This window comes from Oryctolagus cuniculus, chromosome 6 (assembly GCF_964237555.1).
Source record: "Oryctolagus cuniculus chromosome 6, mOryCun1.1, whole genome shotgun sequence".
Taxonomy (NCBI): Eukaryota; Metazoa; Chordata; class Mammalia; order Lagomorpha; family Leporidae; genus Oryctolagus; species Oryctolagus cuniculus.
Window position 1 is genome coordinate 150,667,206 of NC_091437.1, and position 12,241 is coordinate 150,679,446.

The 12,241-nt window shown below is 49.0% G+C and overlaps 1 protein-coding gene across 2 annotated transcripts in view; it reads right to left on the reverse strand.

Moving 5' to 3' along the window:
• Window positions 1-191: 191 nt before the first annotated feature.
• Window positions 192-12,241, reverse strand: part of WASHC5 (WASH complex subunit 5) — a 73,964-nt gene continuing 61,914 nt past the window's right edge. For both annotated transcript variants that reach the window (XM_070075481.1, XM_002710540.5), the window contains 3 exons: window positions 8,957-9,110; window positions 5,550-5,637; window positions 192-602 (listed from right to left, as the gene is read on the reverse strand). In XM_070075481.1, coding sequence (XP_069931582.1) covers window positions 546-602; window positions 5,550-5,637; window positions 8,957-9,110 — 299 coding nt within the window. In that variant the 3' untranslated portion in view covers window positions 192-545. The remainder of the gene's footprint in view (window positions 603-5,549; window positions 5,638-8,956; window positions 9,111-12,241) is intronic.

Sequence of the window (12,241 nt, forward strand, 5' to 3'; positions counted from 1 at the left end):
AAGAAACTTCTGTGGCACTTGGGACACAGATTGTGGTCACTACATTTGTACTATTCTAGCTGTCTCCAGGTGCCTACCAGGCTATCATGGGTGGGCCATAGTACCTTGCAGGGCCATCTCTTACCTTCCCAACAGGGTTTTGAAAGAGTGAATATATAGTTTTTAATCAAAAGCAGAAGGACGACTTTGGGTACTGTCAATTCTATTTTACTGAAAATCTGGAGTTGCACAAATAGTTCTTTAGAACATAAAACTAAATGGATTTATACATAACAGTTACATTCAGCATTTATAAGAGGCAGTACAAAAATGTGTTCTGCTTCTACATGATATAAATTGTATAGAATACCATTATTTAAACAGTATTAATCATATTAACTAGTGCTGTGAGATACATCTTACCCAGAATGGCTGATGTTTCCCACAGTGGAGGGAAAATACGCAGTTATATGAACTGTTGAGGTTTTTTTCATTTCCAAATTCATTTTAGTGATGGTGGGAAGATTTTGGGATGATCCTTTCATTGAAGAAATAGGAGAAAAAAGTTATAGGACTGTTCTGAATTCATCAAAAATGAAATTAGGCACATGTGCTTCAGCAACCTGAAAAACAAGAGTAATTCACAGCGTTAAAGTAGAACCAAGTTCAAGATTTTCCATATGGAAATTCATGAAACGATATCCTTTGGAGCAGGATGGATTACAGGGAAGAGCTGGACTCACATGGGGGGACTGCACCTGAAATAGCCACTTGCTGTTTCTCGTGTCCTCTGGCACTGTGAACTTGAGGGTGGGTATATAGCGTTCCCTGCCCCAAACGTGAGCTCCTGAGCTTGTAGAGGCATTCTGATCTAGGGGGGTTATGCCTCTGGGAAGTACTACCAGGTGGGGTTAGATCATATAACCTACTTGGAAGTGGCTGTGGGCGGGGCCCAGGGCGACACTGAGGCCAGAGGGGGAAGGGCAGGACGGCAAGAAACACGTTCCTACACATCCTTCAGAGTTCTGAGAAGGCTGCAACGGGTTTGGGGGCGGGGTCAGATGTAGCACTGGGCGATTTCCAAGTGCTGGAGCTGAGTATGTTCTAAATGTCACCTGCTAGTCACAGGGAATCAAGCTACTGTAGAGAGCATGAAAAAGAAGTAACATCTCACGATAATCCCTTCAGGAAAATGAAAACAGCTTTGCATTCTTCCACGTCATGCACACTATCCCACACAAAAACGGGTCGTCTGATCTAGGGTCCTTCGCCTCCACCAGGTCTTACATTACGTGCATCCTTGCACATCTGTCTTGGTGAACTTCTGCACGTATATCCGGGAGGTAAACCCCTTGAGGTGGAAAAGCAGGACTCAGAGTGAGCATATTACAAAACTTTTTTTAAAATAGGGAGAGCTGGCCGGCGCCGTGGCTCACTAGGCTAATCCTCCGCCTAGCGGCGCCGGCACACCGGGTTCTAGTCCCGGTCGGGGCGCCGGATTCTGTCCCGGTTGCCCCTCTTCCAGGCCAGCTCTCTGCTGTGGCCAGGGAGTGCAGTGGAGGATGGCCCAGGTGCTTGGGCCCTGCACCCGCATGGGAGACCAGGAAAAGCACCTGGCTCCTGGCTCCTGCCATCGGATCAGCGGGTGCGCTGCCCCAGCGCGCTGGCCGTGGCAGCCATTGGAGGGTGAACCAACGGCAAAAGGAAGACCTTTCTCTCTGTCTCTCTCTCTCACTGTCCACTCTGCCTGTCAAAAAAAAAAAAAAAAAAAAAAAAAAAAAAAAAAAAAATAGGGAGAGCTAAATTACTGTTCCCCCAAAGGCCAAGCCAATTTACACTCCAATTAAACAGCCTTGAGAAATCCCATTTCTCCAAACCCTACAAGCACTGGGGCCCAGCATTTTGTTTCTTGTCCTGCAAATTGCCTGTTAACATCCTTTGCCCGATTATTCTTCCTTTACGGGTTTAGTAGTCTTTTTCCTATGGAACTGGAGAAACACATTGTAAATCAAAGACACCGGTCCTTTTTAAATGTTTTCCATTTTGTCTTTTTTTTAAATTAAGATACATTTGATAATGTTTTTGGTTGCCTTCGGTATTTCTAAGTTTGTTTACAGTTTCTTCCTTTGGTATTATGCCTGGGGGTTTATAAGAGGCAATACCATGCCATCTAAAATTTCTGATTTATTTGCTTCATATTTCATGTCTAGCAATAACTTATTTTGATAACAAGGATGATACAAAGGATTAACTAGCTTTTTCTTTTTTTAAAGATTTACTTGAAAGGCAAAGCAACAGAGGGAGAGACAAAAAGTGAGATCTTCCAATCACTGGTTCACTCCCCAAATGGCTACAATAGCCAGGTGTGGGCCAGGCTGAAGCCAGGAGCCAGAAATTCCATCCTGACCTACCACTTAGGTGGCAGGGGCTCAAGCACTGGCCTATCTTCTGCTCCCTGCCCAAGTACATTAGCAGGAAGTGGTTCTGAGGTGGAGCAGCCGGGACTTGAACTGGCGCTTTCACAGGGGTTGTTGACATTGTAAGCAGTGTTTTAACTGGCTGTGCCACAATGCCAGCCCCTACCTTGCTATTTTTTAAGCACAAAATGAAGTGACTGTCTCAGCACTATGGACTAATATTCCCTTCTGAGGGAGTTTTGGATGCTGTTTTTCCTTTTATATGATTGCATGCCCAAAATTTGTTTCTAGGCCATATATTCCTATCCATTGATGCTACCACTGAGTTTCCTATCAGTACCACACTTTATTTTTGTAGTTTTACAAGATGTTTTATTATCTTTAAAAGGCTTATTCTAGCCCAAGTCTTATGAAATTAAAAAAAATTTAAGTTAAAAATTTGTGGGTTTTGCAGTAAATCTATAAATTAGAAAAATGACATTGCTATAATAGTCAAACGTTTTCTCATTCAGCTTTCATGTTTCAAAATTGTATTTTTTTGCCGGCGCCACGGCTCACTAGGCTAATCCTCCGCCTAGTGGCGCCGGCGCACCGGGTTCTAGTCCCGGTCAGGGCGCTGGATTCTGTCCCGGTTGCCCCTCTTCCAGGCCAGCCCTCTGCTGTGGCCAGGGAGTGCAGTGGAGGATGGCCCAGGTGCTTGGGCCCTGCACCCCATGGGAGACCAGGAAAAGCACCTGACTCCTGGCTCCTGCCATGGAATCAGTGCGGTGCGCCGGCCGCAGTGCGCCGGCCGCGGCGGCCATTGGAGGGTGAACCAACGGCAAAGGAAGACCTTTCTCTCTGTCTCTCTCTGTCCACTCTGCCTGTTTAAAAAAAAAAAATTGTATTTTTTCTAAATTGTTTTTCATAATCCTTTTAGAGGTTATTCAATTATCCTCAACTGTATCATTTCAGTTTTTTTTTTTTTTGAAGATTTATTCATTTATCTGAAAGAAGGAGAGACCAAGAGAGAGATTCACTCCCCAGATGGCTGCAATAGCCAGAAGCCACCATGTCTCCCTCACGGGGAGCAGGGGCCCAAGCATTTGGACCATCCTCTGCTACTTTTCCCAGGCCATCAGCAGGGAGCTGGGTCAGAAGTGGAGCAGCTGGGACACAAATCAGCACCCATATGGGGTGCCAGCATTGCAGGTGGTGGCTTTACGGGCTACACCACAACACCGGCCCCTTTCACTGCTATTTCTGTGAATGGAACCTTTTACATATTATATTTTAAATTGGTTATTAGTGTACTTTACACATTTATTCTGTAACCAGCTTGTTCATATCATTCTATTGGATGTTCAAGGAATACAGTGACATCTTCAATAAATAATGTGTAGTTTGTCTTCATCCTAATATGCATTTTAGTTTCACTTCTTATTTTATTATCTTGCTCCTGGACAGCAAAAGTAGCAGCAAGATACCATCTTACCACTTTTACAGCCTTGCCTTTCAGGAGAATGCCACTACCAGTTAAATTTTTTTTTTTTTTTTTTTTGACAGGCAGAGTGGACAGTGAGAGAGACAGAGAGAAAGGTTTTCCTTTTGCTGTTGGTTCACCCTCCAATGGCTGCCGCGGCCAGCACGCTGCGGCCGGCGCACCGCGCTGATCCGATGGCAGGAGCCAGGTGCTTCTCCTGGTCTCCCATGGGGTGCAGGGCCCAAGCACTTGGGCCATCCTCCACTGCACTCCTGGGCCACAGCAGAGAGCTGGCCTGGAAGAGGGGCAACCGGGACAGAATCCAGTGCCCTGACCGGGACTAGAACCCGGGGTGCTGGTGCCGCAAGGCGGAGGATTAGCCTAGTGAGCCGCGGCGCTGGCTTTACTAGTTAATTTTTAAAAGGTCATCCTTGGGGCCAGCGCTGTGGCATAGCGGGTAAAGCTGCTGCCTGCAGTGCCGACATCTCATGGGCGCCGGTTCGAGTCCTGGCTGCTCCACTTCCGATCCAGCTCTCTGCTATGGCCTGGGAAAGCAGCAGAGGATGGCCCAAGTCCTTGGGCCCCTGCACCTGCCTGGGAGACCTGGAAGTGAAGAAGCTCCTGGCTCCTGGCTTTGGATCGGCACAGCTCAGGACACTGTGCTGTGGCCATCCGGGGTGTGAACAGTTGATGGGAAACCCCTCTCTCTGCCTCTGCCTCTCTGAAACTCTGCTTTTCAAATAAGTAAATAAATCTTAAAAAAAAAAAAAAGGCCACCTCTGGCTTTCATTATATATATTAAGAAAAACTACCTTTAATCTTTTTTTTTTTTTATTTTTTTTTATTTTTTGACAGGCAGAGTGGACAGTGAGAGAGAGAGACAGAGAGAGAAAGGTCTTCCTTTGCCGTTGGATCACCCTCCAATGGCCGCCGCTGCAGCCGGCGCACCGCGCTGATCCGATGGCAGGAGCCAGGATCCAGGTGCTTTTCCTGGTCTCCCATGGGGTGCAGGGCCCAAGCACCTGGGCCATCCTCCACTGCACTCCCTGGCCATAGCAGAGAGCTGGCCTGGAAGAGGGGCAACCGGGACAGAATCCGGCGCCCCAACCGGGACTAGAACCCGGTGTGCCGGCGCCGCAAGGTGGAGGATTAGCCTATTGAGCCACGGCGCCGGCCCTACCTTTAATCCTTAACCTACTAATTTTTAAAAATGAGAAATGATTTTTTTCAGCATCTCTTGTATTTTAGTATCAATCTTTCACTTTCAGGTAAAAAAGTAGAACTACTAGTGATAAAGGAAAAGGAAAGAATCTCTTAGGCAAAACGCAGTCTTTCCTTGCACAAACCGTGGCTGCATGGGAATAGCTGTGGCGTGAACACGCAAACTCACTGTAGGAACCAGGTCCTCGCAGAGAAAGAACAAACCGCGTGTGGCCGATTCCTGACCTTGGCCCTGAGAGACGTCTCCCAGCTGGAGTCCTGCCCTTCCCTGGCCTGAGACGGGGGAGGTGTGTGATGTGTGAGAGGAGCGGGCGGGAAGCTGTGGTAGAGCCGGCCTCTGGCAAAGCACCTGGCCTGGCGGAGCGGCCGCAGAAGGCACCCAGCGGGTGCCCCAGGGCCACTGCTGTGACTTGCGGCTTCCAAGCCGGCCATGGCCATTCCGGACTGCCCTTCAGCGTCTTCTCACTTACCCGTCTGGGCAGCTTTGTGTAGCGGACGTAGTCCTCCAGGAAGAGCAGGGCACCCACGACCTCGGCAGGCATCTCTGGGATCTTCTGGCTGCAAGAGAGGACGGTGCGCATCCAGGCCCTGCCTGCTACACCTCAGGCCCTCGGTCAAAGTCCACATGCAGACTGCACATGGGACAGTGAGCAGACGGGGTCCAGAACCCCTCATGCTTCCTGCTCACAGGCCTCCGGGGGCCTGCCCTGCAGGGCCAATTCTCGGCAGCCCCCTCTGCCTTACCAGGGACCGCACACCCTAGCCCTGCGGCCTCCTCTCCCTCTGCTCCCCGGCCATGCCTCCCAGTGCAACCCCCAGCGGTCCCTGCCCTAGCCCTGCAGGCTCTGCACCTGACCTGGGGGCGCACTTGCCGCCGGTTTTCCTGTCCCACTCAGCCACTGCTGCCTCTGTGGAGGCCTCCCTGCCTGCCCTGGCACAGCCCTTCGCGGAGCCCGTCCTCCCAGCCTCTTCACGCCCTGCTCGCTTGCGTGCCAGCTTCCCACCAAGTATAATCTAGGCCTATGGGGGGGGGTTGGGGCCTCTTCAAAATGTTCATGACAAATGTGTATTATGAATTAGGCATGGATTTCAAAAAATGTTTAACTGATTGTAAGAACTGTACAGACTTATATGGGATACCACGTATACATTGCTTAATGTCCAATCTATCTACCCACATATTTAGCATTTCTTGAGGGGGAAACACTCAAACTCCTTTCTTGTGTTTTTTTTTAGAGGAACATGCAGTGTATCATCATGATCTACCGCTGCCCTACTGTGCAACACGACACCAGACACTCCCTACTGCTAACCATGAACTTAGTACCTGCTAACCAACCTTCCCCCAACCCTCCCTCCCAGAGAGCAAAATGTTGTTACACCAAAATAAACTTATTTGTCATTCCATTTTCCTCAAACTTTGTGAAGTGCCCTTGTACAAAGCACACCACAGATTCCGTACAGAGCTTCCGCTCTCGGTATTCTACCAGAGGAGTTTTTAGGTGTTAACAGTATTTCCCACGCATTTGCTCATGAGCGAACCTCATGGGAATGATCTGCCGACCTCTTCTCTGCAGACTGGCTGCTTGTGAGAGCGCTCACGCACGACCGCTCCTGGGACAGTTCAGCTGTCCCTCACTGGTGCCTGGCGCCAGGGGAGGAAGGCCACTGGCTCTCCACGGGCCTGTGCCCACGCACCAGGTGTTCAGGGGCCCACTGCACCTTCCCCGCAGCCTCATTGTGTGACGGCTAGAACTTCATTCGTGAGATCTCTCCCTCCTTCAAGCCCTCTTTCTTCAAGTTTTTAAAAGAAATCTACTTTTTGAAATGAGTCTGACCATACATTCTAGAAAAACATCCGATGTTTGTTTACTGCTCATTAACTCAGATGTGGAGGAACTGGCCTGACTGCAGCTCGTGGGGAGACGTGAGGATTGAAAGGAATGCAAAGGCGGTATGAGCCACCACACGCAATGGAGTCCCAGATTCTACTACTGCAATCCCGGGCGCACCGCCACTCACGGAGGGCCCAGGAGAGCGCCCGTGATAACTCCCCAGTCTGGGGCCGGCGCTGTGGCTCACTTGGTTAATCCTCCGCCTGCGGCGCTGGCATCCCATGTGGGTGCCAGGTACTAGTCCCGGCTGCTCCTCTTCCAGGCCAGCTCTCTGCTGTGGCCCGGGAAGGCAGTGGAGGATGGCCCAAGTGCTTGGGCCCTGCACCCCATGGGAGACCAGGAGAAGCACCTGGCTCCTGGCTTCGGATCAGCGCAGCGCCGGCCATGGAGGCCATTTGGGGAGTGAACCAACAGAAGGAAGACCTTTCTGTCTGTCTCTCTCTCACTGTCTAACTATATCTGTCAAATAAATAAATAAAATCTTTAAACAAAACAAAACAAGACAACCTCCCCACTCTAAGGGGAGGGCTGTATTTGGCTCAGGAAGCCACGTTTTACATGGCCAGTAACAGACTGGAATACCCAGGGAAGCTCTCCTATGGAACGTCTCTGAGCTACCAAACAGCAGGAGCAGGAGGAAGGGACGCAGCTAAGGCAGGGAAGATCCAAGGCAAGCGCCGACTCAGGGACTGGAGCGATACCACCGATAAGTGAGGCCACGTTTTCTCCTGTGTAATTTCAGAGGGTAGAAAAAAAGCTCACCAGCTGACATGTTCAGAGATGTGGGTTTCTAATCACCACATCGGGAACTTCCTAATGGGGGGTGGGTGCCTGGCTCGGCAGCTAAGATGCTGCTTGGGACGCCTGCATCCCTAACTGAAGCGCCGGGTTGGAGCCCAGGCTGCTCCACTCTCCGACTCCAGCTGCCTGCTCATGTGCGCTCTGGGAGGCAGCAGTCTTGCTCCAGTACTTGGACCCCTGCCTCCAATGTGGGAGACTTGCATTGAGTTCTAGGCTCCTGGCTGCAGCCTGGCCCAGCCTTGGCTAATGCGAGCACTTGTGGAAATCTCTTTCCAACAGACAGAGAGACAGACAGACAGACAGACAGACCTTCCTGGGGCCAGTGCTTTGGCGTAGCAGGTAAAGCTACCAGCCGCAGTGCCGGCATCCCATATGGGCAACAGTTCAAGTCCTGGCTGCTCCGCTTCTGATCCAGCTCCCTGCTAATGAGCCTGAGAAAGCAGCACAAGATGGCCCAAGTCCTTGGGCCCCTGCACTCATGAAAGAGACCTGGAAGAAGCTCCTGGCTCTGGACAGGCCCAGCTCTGGCTATTGCAGCCATCTGGGGAATGAACCCCTGGATGGAAGATTTCTCTGTCTTTCCCTTTCACTCTTTCAAATAAATAAATTTTTTTTTCAAAGAGAGACCTTTCCAATGAAACCACTCTACTGGTGTACTGCATTGCCTTAAGTGGTAGCAAGCGTCTGATCAGGGAATGTTCCAGAGAGGCTGACTCCCTGTCAGGGATGTCTCCGAGCTGATTCAGTGTACTTGGAGGGAGGCCAATTAAGATTTATTTGAAAGGCAGAGTTACAGAGAGAGGAGACACACAGAAAGACAGGGAGAGATCTTCCACCCACCGGTTCACTCCCCCAGTGGCCACAATGGCCAGGGCTGGGCCACCCAGGTCTCCCATGGGGGTGGCTGGGACCCCAGTACTTGGACCAGCTTCTGCTGCCTTCACAGCTGGACAGCAGGGAAGCTGGTACAGACGCGAATGCACCCAAAGGGACACCTCTGGCTGGGGGACCGAGGACAGGTGCATCTTCAAGGGTCCCAAACGAGGGGACGTGCCCCGACTCACTCTCCCCAGAAGGGCACACGGCCATTGCCCATCTCTGCCAGGGACATACTTAAGAGGACTTGGGTAGGCAAACTTTTGTGACTTAAGTTCCGTTTATCCCTGCGGGGTCATCTGTACCTTGTGCATTGCTCCACTGTGGAGCGGATGAACTGGCCGATCAGCGCCAGGAACTGCTCCGTGTAGCGGGAGTGAAACTGCTTCAGCAGGGTGAGCAGCCCCAGGACGAGCGGCGGCCAATCGACGGGGTCGGCGGGCTTGCGGCAGACCATTCCTGCGAGGGGAGAGATCACAGCGCCAGGTGAAGGACTCGGGCGACACCCACCCACGACGACTCTCGTGAGTGGCGAAATGTTCGGGGCCACGTCGTTGTCACCTGCTGGGGACAACCTGGCAGGCAAGGACCACTGTGCATTGCCTACAGGTGGGCGGCGCAGTCTAGTGCTTCCGGGGATTCAAAACAACAAGGCGGCCTCCAACTTTCCCCATCATCATTGCTGCCTGTTCTGCATCCCACAATGACTGCATGCGATTGCTGAAGCTTTCTGAAGATTTAGGTAAATGTAAGGGAAAAATAAAAATCCCCTGTTAATGACAGCATGACATCCTAGATACCTGAACTACTGTTCCGTGTAAGAACAACTGAAGTGCAGGATAAAGTAAGTCACAAGTCTCTCCGCACACAATGGTGAGCATTACACAAGCAAACAGCCTGCAGAAGCCAGCAGGGTGGGAGGTGCAAAGTTATGGAGTGAGTGAGTGCTGAAGCCGGCTTTCTCACTAAGGAGTTCTGCCAGAATCTGGGGTCTCTCACCTTCTACCTGCATGATTCTCTGGAAAGTAAGAGAAAGAGCCTAGGGTTTTCACGAGGAAACACAATGCTGAAAACCAACAAAGCTGGAAGTCTTACACTGCCTAATTTCAAGGCTCACCAACAAGTTACGGTAATCAAGACTAAGTATTGGCATAGAGGTAGATAAACAGATCAATGGAACAGAATAGAGACTAGAAATAGTTTTATTCTTGTATGATCAACAAAATTTCCACAAACATGCCAGATAATTTAACAGACGAAGAGAAATCTTCTGAACAAACAGTGCCAAAATTGTTTCACAGGGGAAAAATGAACCTTGACCACCCACTCTCATGCCATACACAAGAAGTAAGTTGAGAAGGACCCCAGACCTTGGTGTGAAATAAAGCTTCTAGAAAAAGACCTAAAGGAGTATGTTTATGCCCTTGGAGTAGGCAAAGATTTCTTAGATAAGACACAGGAAAGACTAATTTTGAAGGAAAAAAAATGGCTTAGTTGGACATCATCAACATTAAAAAATCTACTCATTAATGTTGCCAGCAATGGGGCAGGTGTTGTGGTACAGTGGGTAAAGCAGCCCCCTGTGACACTGACATCACACATGGGCGCCAGTTCATGTGCTGCCTACTCCACTTTAAAAAAAATATAAATATATATGTATATTTATTTATTTGAAAAGCAGAGAGTTAGAGGCAGAGGCAGAGAGAGAGAGAGAGGTCTTCCATCTGCTGGTTCACTACCCAGATGGACACAATGGTCAGAGCTGTGCCGATCCAAAGCCAGGTGCTTCTTCTGAGTCTCCCACGGGGGTGCAGGGGCCAAGTACTTGGGCCATTTTCCACTGCTTTCCCACGCAGTAGCAGAGAGCTGGATCAGAAGTGGAACAGCTGGGACTTGAACCATATAGGATGCCTGCACTGCAGGCAGCGGCTATACCCACTATACCAAAGCACCAGCCCCTGCTCCACTTTTGATCCAGCTCCCTGCTAATGGCCCGGGAAAAGCAGCTGAAGGTGGCCCAGGTGCATGGGCCCCTTTCATCCACATGAGAGACTTGGATGAAGCTCCTGGCTTCAGCCTGGCCCAGCCTTGGCTGTTGTGGTCATTTGGGGTGTGAACCAGCAGGTGGAAGAGCTCTCTCTGTGCCCCTCTCTAACAAATAACTGAATCTTTAAAAAAAAAAAAAAAAAAAAAAAAGTCATCAGTAAGAGTGAACAGGTAAATACAGATTGTGAGAAAATAGTCACAATATACGTATCTGACAAAGTAACTGTATCATCATCAATGAATTACTCCCATGCTGTGATTAAAAGATGAACAATTCAATTTAAAGACAAGCAAAAGACCATACCAGATGCAGACAGAGAGGGCAACAGGGAATGCCAACAAGCACACGACAAAGTGTTCAACATCACTAACCATGGAGGGAGGCGAACTAAAACTATCACGAGATACCACACCACTCTACCATCAGAATGGATACAGTTTTAAAAGTGACACCATCAAATGCTGGCGAGGATATGGAGTATACATACAGTCTCTGTTGGTGGGAGTGTAAGGGGTATAACCACTGTGGACAAAGGGCTGGCAGTTTCTTAAAAAGTTCAACTGATCAGACAGAGCCCTCCATTTGGGTTCTTGGGAAGGCTGGGAAATCTGTTAAACTAGAGATGCCTAAATAAGTTACAATCAATCACCTTTCTTGGACCCTGGCAATGCTGACCTACCATGTAAGAAAAGTACATGGAAACATATTCTAACAGTAGTCAATATGAAGAAATTATCCTGTCCAGGGAAAACAAACATGATGTCAACAACAGAAGCTTCCTCTAAAGAAAACACTCAAAAAGTCTTTCTGCAAAGGCACATTTAATTGTCTTAAGAACAACGCTCACCTCAGAATCAGCCCTTAAGGCATCCTGGTCTGGCTGAAAAGCCCATGAGAGCATTCCAGACATGGAAAGCCAAGACAGTGTGGCAAAAAATGTTCTACATGAAGGATCTCTGTGAGTGAGACCCCAGTGGAAAGCAGTGGCCATCAAAGAAGGATGTACTTTTCTCTGAAGGGCAGAGAGAACTTCCACTTTGCTTATGGCCTTGTCTAAATACTGACATAGTTTGTGGATTCAAAAGGCTTCCATAGCCTAGGTAGCTCATGACAAGGGCCTTGGGTGGTTGCTGATGCCATACGTAAGAGTGTTAATTGTTAAATTAACAACAGGAGTCACTGTGCACCAACTTTCCATGCAGGACTTCTGTCCTCAATGAGTTCTATTATGAAGGTTAACTGTAAAACTATTTCTCAGTTTTGTGTGTGTGCGCAATTTGTTGAAATCTTTACTTAGTACAGAGTTGGTCTTCTGTGTATAAAGTTAATTGAATATGAGTCTTAATGGAGACTGGGAATGGGAGAGGGAGGAGGGGGAGGGGTGGGAGGGTGGGTATGGTGGGAAGAACCAGTATATTCCTAAAGTTGTACCTATAAAATTTGTATTCCTTAAATAAAAAAGTTTCTTTGGGAAACAAAAAAAGAACGATGCTCACAAGATGGAATATTTTTAGAACACACACTGATGTTCCTTCCTTAGTCC